The sequence below is a fragment of the Phyllostomus hastatus genome, unplaced genomic scaffold (genome assembly GCF_019186645.2).
Source record: "Phyllostomus hastatus isolate PE091 unplaced genomic scaffold, TTU_PhHast_1.1 phas_scaffold_501, whole genome shotgun sequence".
Classification (NCBI taxonomy): Eukaryota; Metazoa; Chordata; class Mammalia; order Chiroptera; family Phyllostomidae; genus Phyllostomus; species Phyllostomus hastatus.
The window spans coordinates 5,339,824-5,352,485 of record NW_025334033.1 but is presented as its reverse complement, the minus strand read 5'-3'; the positions used below and the strand labels follow the sequence as shown (position 1 = coordinate 5,352,485).

Below are 12,662 nucleotides of genomic sequence, written 5' to 3'. Positions count from 1 at the left end.
TTTACAGCTTCTTCATTCATGGGAAATCTTTAGGGCTTCCTTTTTCAACTGTAAGACTATTATTTGTTTCCCTAAACAGAAGCAGATCAGAGTTAACAAATAAGTTCAATAAATCACTTTGTACTTGCTGTTAATAGGAACAGTATGCTTCTTCATATAAAGAGACTTTTCTACAAGGCACATATCTTTTATTATAATGAATGTTTGCTAGCAAAAAATGAATCAAGTAAATGTTACATCTTTAAGTATACAATTTCTCTCTTCATTGTTATAATAGTTAGCAAAGATTTTCTTGGCACATAGCTCTTTACTTGACACAGGTGTTTCTCACAGTAAATTAAGACAACACCTCCAAAGAAGAGCATGTCCTGAGCTGTGTGGTTAAAATTCCCCACAAAATAAGAAATCAAGAAGTTGTTTATACATTTGCCTCAAAAGAAGCAGACTAATTATATTAACTGATTTATTAACATAGGAAAGTCTTTGTCCAATTATTAAAAGTACAAACAGACTAGGGAGCAATTTAAATGTCTAGTGTACCTCCAAATCTTTTTTTTTACAAAGGTTAATTATAATTCTGAGCAAAGCTACTCTAGATAGGACCCTTAGGTTTTAGGCAGGTGTAAATATAATAATAACAATAACATTACCTCATTGGCCAGCTCCAGGAGCACCGGGGCAGCTCCGTTTTTCCCCACTCCATTCAGGTACCTAGATTAAAGACAAAGCCAGATGGTAATGCAGTGGCAAGAAAAGGCCAGCACAGACTTGTCAGCATCCCCTGTGTGGACACGTTTCTCCTGGGCAAATGCCACGCTCAACTCTACAGTATGCTACTGTCACAGGAAGGCTTCCATGGGGAAGGGATAACAAAACAACTTACCTCCAAACCACTGGAAACTCACAGAAGTTGGGGGCAGGAGGTATGAACACATTGGTCTCCCCTGCTTTCACTACCCAACATGCAAAAAGGGGACACAGGTGATTTCAAAAAGAACTATCCCTAACACCCTGACTTCGTCCATGCAACAGCCATCTCATGGAAAGGAAATAAGTTCCCTTGAAAAAAGCATCCATGAACCCCTATTGCCTTTTTGTTTAATTTTGTTTCACAGGACTGGCTGACACCTTATTAAGAAAAAAATGGAACAGACTTGTCATCAGTGGGTCAGTACACCTTTAATAGGCAACAGAAGACATCACTTTATCTGCTCGGCATTTCTGTCATAACTTCCAGCCCTCCTCATCCTCTAATTCCACTAGAAAGAAAAAAAAAGGGAAAAAATTCCCCAAATCCATCCCACACACAAAAAACAAAGTGTTTTTTTAAAAAAAAAAAAACCCAAAAATTTGAATGCATCCTCCTCTTTAAAACACTTCACAGGCCCCACATTTAATCTCTAAATTATAACCACTTAGCAGGCACTTGCGCAGTTCTTCAAAAACTCGCTGCTACCTACTCTATTAGGCCAGCTGCATTTCCAGTGATAGCCCCTTCCTAGCCTTCACCTGTGGAACTCATGGTTCTGCTTACATGTTCCCCACTTCAATCCACCACCAGCCAGAAGTAAGTTAGTTAAGTGTCCCTCATGTACATCCAAGGAGCACCCTGTACAGCTCTCTATCATTTAACACAGCACATTGTATCTGCCTGGTTACCTGTCTCCTTCAACCCATCCCTCACTATAAGGCTGAAAGAAAGCCCCATGAAAGTAGAGGTTTTGTATTTTATTCAATTTATCAGGCCTAGCACAGTTCTTGGCTTATAATAGGTGATTATATTACACACATAAAGTTTTTCTTTAATAAATGATATTATTCACATACTTTTTTTCATAAATTGAATAATATTTCAAGCCATAGTGGGCAAGAAAATACAATTAAATATGGACACTGTCCCTATAGTATACTGTCTGAGTGAATAAATTAACTATTTGTTTGATAGTAAAAATCAAAGTCACATCAGGTCTAACATAAAAAATGTCAGAAGCAGATATTAAATTATATTATTTCACAAATATGCTTGTAAAGATGTATAATTTTCCTATAAACTAAGTGGAATAAAAGCATATTATTCAAGGCAGAGAGAGTCTCAGGATCATCGCAACTTCAAAGTAATTCTAACAAGTCCATGTTCCATATATTGGAGCCTTTCTTTAATAAATTGTTTAGGCATCTAACTGGGAAATAAGTACTTTCAGAAGCAAGGAGGAGAAAAAATGGCAAGTGTGATTTAGAGAAAGGTCCCCTGGGAAGTAAGTCAGGTAGGAACCACCCATCAACTTACAACATTCCCATTGCACCTATAGGCTGGCTGAAGGAATGACCAATCAGCTCAGTCAAGTCAGGCCAGCTCCTCGAGTGTCTGTAACCACCCAGAGTATACATTCGTTAAGGGTTCAGATTCTGGGTCAGAGTTGCTAGGCCTACACTGACATTAAAGTGACTTTGCAACTTTCTACTCAACATTCATTTATTCCACAAATACTTCTGAGTGCTATGTGCTGGGCCTTATTCCAGGTTCTGCAGCAATAGCTCCACAAACTTCCATGGCTCCTGCTGTCACAGAGGTTGTATTACAGTGGAGAAACAGACAATGAAATGACAGAGAAATAAATACATAATACAATGATAAACGCTACAATAAAATGCAAACTTGTATGGGTTGGTCAGTAAGCCCATCTCTAAGGAAGTGACACTGAGTAGGGCCCTGCAAGAGGACAGTGGCAAGCCATGCGGGAAGGGCAAGCCAAGTGGGATAACAGTATGTGCAGATGTCGGGAATATGCTTGAGTGTCCGAGGACCAGCAAAGGCGCTACTGTGACCGGAGCCAAGCTTGTGACAGCTGATTGGAAATAACAAGAGAGTAGCTGGACCCCAGACCACTGCCTCTAACTAGAGCACTGTTGTTGGGTCCAAATTACATGGTTTCATGTAAACCCCACATCAATCATTATCCTGGAAATGATCAATGGAACCTTTCTATTAAGTTTAAGTAACAGGAGATGGTCAAACAACAATAATAACTCACTCTGTCTGTATAGTCTCTATAATATCAAAGCATGTTCAAAAGTAGAAATTCCTAACTGAGAGCTTGATAAAGCTTCCCAGTTGGTCACATACAAAAACCAAACCCCAGGGTACCGATGAAACCCATCTGCGTTCTCTTAGCTGGCAAGCAGAGAAGTTCTGAAATGGAATCCTCATCAACCAAAATCAACCGAAGTGCTTTCATATGTTGACAAGGTAGACCTGCTTCTGAATGTACTTGTTCCCCAGCATGCTTCCCAACTATATCCTATAACACTTCAGAAGTGCAAGGGAAAAGAAGTTAAAATTAATCTGAAGTTGTGTTTGTCCTTCCAGAGAACTTTAATTGTCCCCCACATAAAGTGACAGTTCTTTCATATTTTTAGATATACAATCAGAGAGGAATGCTAATTACAGAAAATATTCAGAAGGACACAATCAGATGTTCCCAATCTTACCCTTCTCTGCATCCTCAAAGCATCTATGTAAACTTACAGCAGAGACTTTTCACATGGTTTCTTTCTTTCTCCAACTAAACTTGGAGCTGCTTGTGGTAGGGCATCCTCATCTGTTAGGTGAGGATGCTGAACCTCACCTAACAGATCCTTAGCAAAGGTCTAAATTACAACTGGGACATAGGGATGTGATCCTGAACACTACATTCAGGTGACCTGGGCTGTCTTCCTAATGCCTGTTTGCAAATAAAAACTACTTTGCAGAGGAGATATATGTCACAGGAGGACGCTAGCTTTGCCACAGGAGGACTCTAAAATGTATGTCTTGTGGGTGAAACCATCCATTTTTCAGAGAAGGTCCATTTTATGGCTTTTTTGAGTATATAAGATATATTAGCGTCTAAGATTAAAATACTATGCACTGATTTTAAATATAAGGCAAAGTTATTTGGTCTTTAACATTTTCATGATAACTATAAAGGAGAAACTTAGAAAACCAACCAATTGAATGAAATTCAATTGGTTTGATTCTCTAAAGCTGACAAAGTTGGCCCGCAGACAATGTGTATTGGGAGAGGAGAGAAACATGAGACAATACTTTCAAACTTCACTATTGATGGGGATGTGCAAATCTGACCGATTTGTGAGTGTGTCTGTGTGTGTGCCCACATTCTATCAAGTATGTTTCACATTTGGAAATAAAATGCCATCAGTACAGGGGCATTATTTTCAAAATAAACATTCAAGCTGCAACTGTACACACACAACATGAAGAACTGGAGGAATTTCCTCAATAATTCAAGAGCTTGAGAAAACACTTGCTATGATATTTTGATACTGTGAAGTTTCAGATACCCATGATGGAATCACACTGTGGATTATATGGTTTTAAATACAGACTTCAAATTCTGAATAGAAATCATCTCAATGCTATCAAGAATGTAGAGAGACTTAGGAATTCTCTAAAATTGCTACTAGGGAACCATCACAAGCTTTCTAGATAGTCATTTGGCAATATATAATAAAATATTTAAATGCTCATTGTTTGTACCAATAACTATAGATATAGAAATATTAAGAAACCAATCCAAAATGTAAAGACTTATAAATCAAAATATTTATTATAGTTTTTAAAATATCAGAGCATTGAAAACATGTATGTTCCACAGAGGAATAATTCAGTAAATTATACTTTCATATGATGAAGTAATGCAATCAATAAATGCTTACAAAAGCTTTCTACAAAATGGCAGTATGTCATATACATTTTTCCAAGTATAAAATTCAGGATTCACGGTTGGGTATATAGTATGACCTCATCAGTACAAAAATGGATTGAGGAAAGTGTAGAATGAAAAACACTGCAGTGCTTGTCTCTAGGCACCACAGTTATGAGCTATCATTCAGTCCTTTTTTAATCATCACAAATGTGCTTCATTTTCACAATAGGTGAGTATTGCTTTTATAAAAGCAAAAAAATTAAATAAATTATTAACATTGTCAAGTTGCTAAACTATGTTTTGAGATAATGCAATTTTCCTTAATTCTAATGAGCTGGAAAACAGAAAAATCTGTTTCAAGGCCAATTTACCTTAGAGAATACGAGGACATAGAATCTGCACATTTGGACCAAGAGGCCTGTAAAGTCCATCCATCTGAAAGGTAACAACACAGCCTGTCTTCGAGCACAAAGTGCAGGGCAGAAAGTCAGGGAGCAGCACGGTAAAGCAGGAAGCTAGTCAGACTGCTTTCCCATTAGTTTGTCCATTACAGCCGAACTTTACGTTGTTGTTTCAGGGTTCAAGTCTCCTTGAAACAACCGAGACTCTCACATTTAAATAAATGTAAAGAAATACAAATATATTTCTGTATTCTCATTATTACCCACTCAACTGTTCATTATTTTAGTAACCATACAAAAAGGAAAGATTTTTATTTCTGGCCTAAACTACAAAGATAATCCAATAAAGTATGTTCATACTTTAATAATTAAATGTGCTTCTTCATGAAACTAAGATTTTAAGAAGAAGCTCTTAGAGATCTTGGAAATCATCTACTGAAACAGCCTACACGCAAGGAGAAGAATGGTTGTCAGAGCAGACCCTTGGCCTCACAGTGGGTCTCCAAAGTCCTAGTGACTGCCCTATTTCCCTTCGCTTAGGTTGACAAGGTTTTCAAATCTGGACATAGAATCATACTTTTCAATGACAGTTTACAACTATAACTTTACAAGCAAAAATATATTTCTGACATGTAAATAACTTTTCAGTTTTTCTTTGGTGGGCCTGAATGCCAAAGCAGTTGTTGGCTAAGTTCATGAGCCATTCTTAATCTTACGTGTACGATTTGGGTTATGACTTTCATTTACATGTTAATTTCATTAAGGAGATTATGTCTTTTGAGTAAATCATCTCAAACTTTAAAAAGACTTGTTTAGAGAGAAATTCTACACACAAAAGTTGTGTGTGCTCACCTTTCTTTCTTTAACAGATACTGCTAGTGAAAACTGAATATATCTTTTATCATATACAGAATAATGTATAATTCTAAAAAAATAGAACTTCAATAACTTCTCAATTCTTAAAAAGTGACCTTACAAAAGCATGACACCAGTATTTTATTTGTACAGTAATTTCATTCATAAAATTTTTGTGCATAAAAATTCATCTAAAATTAGTAGTGTCACTCTCACCACAGAAAGGTTGATCTGTCAGTCTTATGTGTAATAATTTAGGAGAATATATTCAAAGAATCTTCTTTCCCAATATGCCCTTGAAATATTTAAGAAGCCCACAATTTCTCATGGAAATCATTACTACTTACCATTATAAATTAGTCATATTGCAAAGAGAATAAAACATTTTAAAAATAGTTTTTAAAATATTGTTTGTTTTAGAACTGAGTTTGAGAACTATTTATAATAAATCAGGATGGAATTAAATATCCTATGTACACTATGGTATTGATTTAATGCCCAAGATTTCCTTTTTAAAATAAAAATTTCTATTTTGTGACAGTTGTACATTATTATATATCTCCATGTCCTTACTTGGCATATGTCTTTTTTTCCCCCGAAATGGCTAACCCAATACCTATGATGAAAAATACAACTGCACCAAAATGTAGTTTTATTTTCTAATATATTTTTCAACTTGCTGATCTAAAGAAACAAATGAAAATTGGTTTGAGAACTTATACACATAGGTGTATGTACACATGAACATATGGATCTACACAAGACATGCACTTATGAAAGTTTCCAGCAGTGGATGGAGATTTCATAATATTGCACTGACTGCCCACAGGGTCTGTACACACACACTTAATCAAGGCAGTCTCACTATATTCTTTAAATCTGCAAAGCACAGCATTGAAGAAATCACTCAAACATATATGCAGAGTCTTAAATAACAGACTTAAAATAAAATGCTTTTGAATGTTATATAGGAAATTCATTTAGTAACCTAATTTATTCATAATTATTATTACAATTGGTAGGTACTATGATACCCTCTAGTGGGGCAGGCAGGTCATACCTCTGGTAATAACTTTCAATCGCTTCTGAAGTATGATGTTTGGCATGTGTTCTTTTAATATGTTTCTGAAACAAAACAGAAAAGATCTTTATGTTGTGTCACAGATGAGGTTCAAGAACAAAAACGACATATTTCTTCATCCCCACGTCTCACACTCAGGGCAAACTGAACAACAGCTGAGGGATTTGGGTGGTGGTGGATCTTTTCCCTTCTACTCCATGAACCTACGCATTTTAATCTCCGCTGCTTGGCTGGGATGTTTTCAGACTGCACCACAAGGTACAGTATGTATGTAAAAGCCAACAGGGTCAGAGCAATTGAATCTAAATAAGTTTGCTTAGGGTTGCAGAGGGCAAAGAAAAACTTGTTCCCTTGAAAACCTTTGTATTAATTTCCCCTCAATTCAATTCTATCTGAGTCCTCCGCACTCTAGTTTTACAATCCAATTGCCATTTTTAACCAGGACGAACATTGCTTAAAAACAACTTATTTGAAAACTACAAAAAGTAATTCCATCGAGACTTGCCACTTGACTGACATCTGTCATCTCATGATAAATGACTCCATTTTCTGCCTCTCTTGCCTTCTGCCACTCCAGCAATGGTCATTTATCATCATCTCTGTCAGCAATGGAAAGCGGCACTGACAGTGCAAGTCAGCAAACATTTAGCACATGGAACCACGCAACACAGGGAAATTATTATTGTCAGAATAATAATGGTTTAGCATAATTTATTACAGGTCCACCAAATAAGCAAAGGCTAGATGTTATTAGACAGATGGATGGGTAGGCTTGGCAGGCCTCCACTGAGACGCAGGCGGTGCTTGATGTGGAAAGGAGAACATCCTCCAACCCAATCAGAGAGCTGGCAGTTCAATTACAAAGAAATAAAGGGACATTCATCATTCAATTAGGCACCTGTCAACCCTCACAAAGGAGAAAACTTCTAACCTGGTACTCCTGGGAGAAGATGCTCAGCAGAGTGGCCTGCGATTGACTGGAACAAATAAAAGAAGGACAAAGTTAATTACTGGAGTGCACGGCAAAGAAACAAAAGAGAAAGGAGCTTCAAAGGTAGGCCTGCTGCCCTGTAATCTAACAGAACATGAAAACAAGTGTGGAAAAGTTGTTCCAGATGAACACCTCAGACAAAGGCTTCCTGCTGCTAGGTCAAGGAGAGAGAAAAAGGGAAAGGGGAAAATGTGGATGGTCTCAGAGCCAAGTGTCATGTGATTTGGATGTTTTAAAAAAACTTTACAATGATTGTAAATCATGTCTGTAGCATGCAGTGATGTTAAAAAGGGACCAAAACCAGGTAAGGTTTATTCCATTAATAAATGAGAGTCAAGTCCCACAAACAACAGGAAACGTGCAGTGTGTTTGTGGGAAACATTCCGAAACTTGTTTTGTTAGCAGACAGGTATCCTCTTCTGAGACTGTCTCAGATTCAGGGGGAAACTTTGGTCTTCACTAGAAGCAGCACAGAGGCCACTGGAACATTCCCACTGACACTGCTGTGCTTTGAAAATAGCAGCTTTCACCGCAGGAAGCTGAGGTCCTTGAAGTGAGTCATTCCTGAAGACCATCTTCTTCAGTGAAGATGCCGCGCAGTGTCCAACACCTGCCAGCAAAGCCCCTGGAAAACCTTCCCAAGTGGGACTTTTTCTCTCACAGTTGTTAACATATAAAAATGGAACAATATTTTTATCTCTAAAAAACAATCAATGCCCTATTGCTACTCTCTTTGATTGCCTTTTGTACATATATCTACCTGATTGTATCTTGAAAACAATTATCTCTGATATATTTTCCTACAAAATGCTATCTGAACAAATTAACAATATCAACAATTTGACTTTTAAAGTACACCAAAGCACTGTGAATAATTATTTTTTTTCTATTCAAGAATGAAACCTCTCAAGCTCTTCACAGTAATTCGGGGAGTGTAAAATAAAAACAATGACAGTATATTTCTTTATTCACTGTTTCAATTTTGTCATTTTCTTCATTCCACCATAGATTTGGCTTCTAACCCCTTTCTACATAAATGTTTACTAAGGAAAAATGGTAATTACTCAAGGATGGTTTCAATAACCCAAAAGTACTGAGAAATTAGTGAATACAATTACAAATTCACTACAGTCCATTTTTTTCAATTTCCCTTTAAAAATGAAAACCACCCTTGAAAGAGCCAATATGTATATAAAATCTTACTATGCCTGGCTTGCCTGAGTTTCACATGCGAATCATATAGCCTCTTGGGGTTGCTGAGAACCATCTTCTAAAAAAATGACAAAATTAGACCCAAATATTTGTAAAACATTGAATAAGCCAACACAGTAGATATTTTATGCAATAAATGGACCCCTCCTCATTCTAAAGCAAAATACATTTATGTTAACCTTTAATGATAGACAAAATGTTAGTCTCATTGTGTTAAAAATATGGTGGAAAGAAATGAGCTTGTGATGCTCAAATCAGGGAATAAAGGGGAGGAAACTTCATTGAGAACAAAAAAGAAATGTAATTGTAGATGCCCAGATGAGATAATGTCTTTAAACTGCTTAGAATTCAACTAAAACCATAGACAGACCCTAGGGAGCAACCAAGTGTCTCGGTGGCCAAGAGGACTGGAGAGGAGGTTCCAGCTTACACTGGCGGTAAAACCTGGCTAGACCTGAAGTGGAAAAATGAGCTATTTAACATGATGACAACAGAAAGACAGACCTCGGACAAAATGCTTTGGATTTGGCTGACGAGATAAAGATGCAGAGAACTAAATGACCTCTGTGAGGTAGTTTGCCAGCCTGTTCCCTGTTCCTGCATGCACTAAGCTTATTGACGAGGGTTCTGAGCAAGTCTCACACGTAAAGAATGAAAGTAGTTTTAGTGCAACTAAGACACTGACTCCAGTTTGTACTGTTTATTTCTTTCTTCCAATGTGTTCATCCTGAAAAGGTCAACCTTGAATACCAGTGTCAATCAATCAGCAGTATTCACTAAGTATTTACAGTGTCCTAAGGTCATGGGTATGGGGAACTATGACATTAAAATAAAAAGTTAAATGTGGCGGACAGGACTTGACTTAGAAGAAACTTTCAACATATACACACAACTCTCCCTCAAATTAGAACACTGTCAAGTACTCATATGTTTTGGGGGGATCTGGTGAAGTAAATCATACCCTGAAATCTCACATATTTCAAGACCGCACTGGCATTGGAACATATGAGGTCTGTCTGGAAAAAGTCCAACTATTGTTAGTATAACAAGAATGGTTAGCACAACATCATTGTAACCTGGCAGCCAAGAAGAGTGGACTGGAATATGTATGCGTGAACAATGACAACTTCACTGTACTAGTCAGTGGTGGTGGTAGATGCTGTTGAGCAAGCATGCGTACTGTGTGGCCGTTCCAGATGACTGAGCAGGGAGAGTAATGAATCTCCATCCAATTTTGCATTAAGCTTGAACTGTGTAAACTATTTGGATGATTCAGAAGGCCATAGCTATGGGCAACGGGTAACTGGCAGCTTAATCATGACAACATGCCCAACTCATGCATCATGTTTCATGTAGAGTTTTTTGGAGAAACATCAAATCACCCAGGTGACTCAGCCCTGCTTTAGCCTAGATTTGGTGCCCTGCAACTTCTGGCTTTTCCCAAAACCAAAATCACCTTTGAAAGGAAAGAGATTTCAGACCTTTTATGAGATTCAGGAAAATACAACAGGGCAGCTGATGGTGACTAGGAGAACTGTGTGAGGTCCCAAGGTGCCTACTTTGAAGGGGACTGAGGCATCATCATCCTATGTACAATGTTTCTTGTACTTCATCAGTAAATGTCTCTAATTTTCATATTACATGGTTGGATGCCTTCTGGACAGACTTCATATATCCATTACTTGGCATATAAACTTTAATATTCAAAAATAGTCACTTAACTTGCACAAATGCCCAATACATTATTCAAACCTCTTCAAAAATCAGCCCTGTGTTTTTTCCCATGCTACCCTCCCAGATTAAGTTCCTCCCCACGTCTGAAAAAGGAGAAGTTGGGGGGACCCCTAGAATGGCTGTGGAACCTTGCCTGGGTGTGCGACAGATGGCTGTATGGGGCAGCAGCCGTCCTAGAAACAAGCATGAGGACAAAGCCTACATACTGAGGACAGCAGGACAGAAAGTGGAAAGAGCCCAGGTCCTTGAGGAAGGACACTGTTGAACTGCTCAAGGGACCACAGATTGAAGTGACCACCCTCCTACTTCTTTTGAGTGATAATACATGCTTTAAAAAAATAAATGAACAACAAAAAAAACCAGGTTCCTATGTGCCTTGTAAGGAGAAGACCTGATGGAGGGAGGTCTCTGAGACAGGGTGCTCCATTATGATGGCATGTGTAAGGGATGTAATGTTGTACATGAAAAGGGTTGTCCATTTCACACTTTCTAAATCTCTTCTTAGCTGGCAGCTACTATATTTGACTTCCTTAAAATTGTTCCTTTATCACTGTGTCAGTAAATTGATGTGCCTAGAGATCATAAATTGGTGTGTGTATAATTTTTCCATACAAATTTTAAACACTAATAGGGTACTATTAACCCTTATTTCATATAGCATTCAAGACACTTCAGATGCCACGTAAGTATAAACAGGCCAAAAAAAAAAACAAAAAAAAACAGTTCCCCATAAAGCACAGGTGGCAAACAAGGCCCGTGGGCCAAAACCAGCCCTCCACCTTGTTTTATCCGGCCCAGCACCTTGTTTCTACCCAGCAGCAACACCAAGCTCTCGCTTAACTGTTAAGGAATAGTTACATTTATATAGTCCTAAAATTACATTCGGCCCTTGAAAGGCAACCACGAAGCTGACGTGGCCCCTGGTGAAAATGAGTTTGACACCCCTGCCATATAGCATTTAACATGTCCCCAAACCCATCCAGCTAAGACACCCATTAACCTGAAGGATCTCAGAGAAAATGAGGGTAGGGTGAGGGTAGTCTACAGCATAGACTAAGCGCAGAGCTCAGCACACACCTAGTTGCAACATTCATATGAGGGGCAAGTCCTCATGCTCCCAGGTGGAGACTTAAAAAAGGTAGGATCTTAAGGAAAGAAGATACTGCACATCTCATGTCCTTCCTCTTCTCAGGTACCCAACCTCTGGAAATGACCATAAAGAAATAAATGCCATTACTTAATTTTCAAGCTCCTTTTGCTACAGAATCTGGAAGTATAAAGATCTAAACTCTACTGTGCTCAAAATTATCTAAGCAAAATGAGTGTTATCTCTGGGACTCTGGGAGCAGTAAACCAATTAAAGGAGATAAGGCAGGATAAAGCATTAGGCTTGGAAACCTCACAGGTACAAGGCACAAACACCCTCTCTAAATCACTGGGTTTTATGTGGTTACTGACTCAGAGTACTAATCAAGGAAGGTTTTCTCTGAAAGAAATACATTCACCCTCCCTCATACACCCCCATGCCCTTCATACACGCACCTACGTGCAGATTTGAAACACAGAGCCCCCCTGCCCACTCAAAATCAAAATGGAATTCAATAAAAGAGCAAGACTTGACAAATACCACTAATTTTACTATGTTTTTCAACAACTACAATGTGCAACAGAAAGAACCTGGG

At 38.0% G+C, this 12,662-nt stretch overlaps 1 protein-coding gene across 3 annotated transcripts in view; it reads right to left on the bottom strand.

Annotated features, from left to right (window-relative positions):
• The window catches only part of CDIN1 (CDAN1 interacting nuclease 1), a 211,143-nt gene that overhangs the window by 155,271 nt on the left and 43,210 nt on the right, over window positions 1-12,662 (bottom strand). For all 3 annotated transcript variants that reach the window (XM_045823786.1, XM_045823787.1, XM_045823788.1), the window contains 3 exons: window positions 7,975-8,020; window positions 7,023-7,087; window positions 651-711 (listed from right to left, as the gene is read on the bottom strand). In XM_045823786.1, the coding sequence (XP_045679742.1) occupies window positions 651-711; window positions 7,023-7,087; window positions 7,975-8,020 (172 nt within the window). The remainder of the gene's footprint in view (window positions 1-650; window positions 712-7,022; window positions 7,088-7,974; window positions 8,021-12,662) is intronic.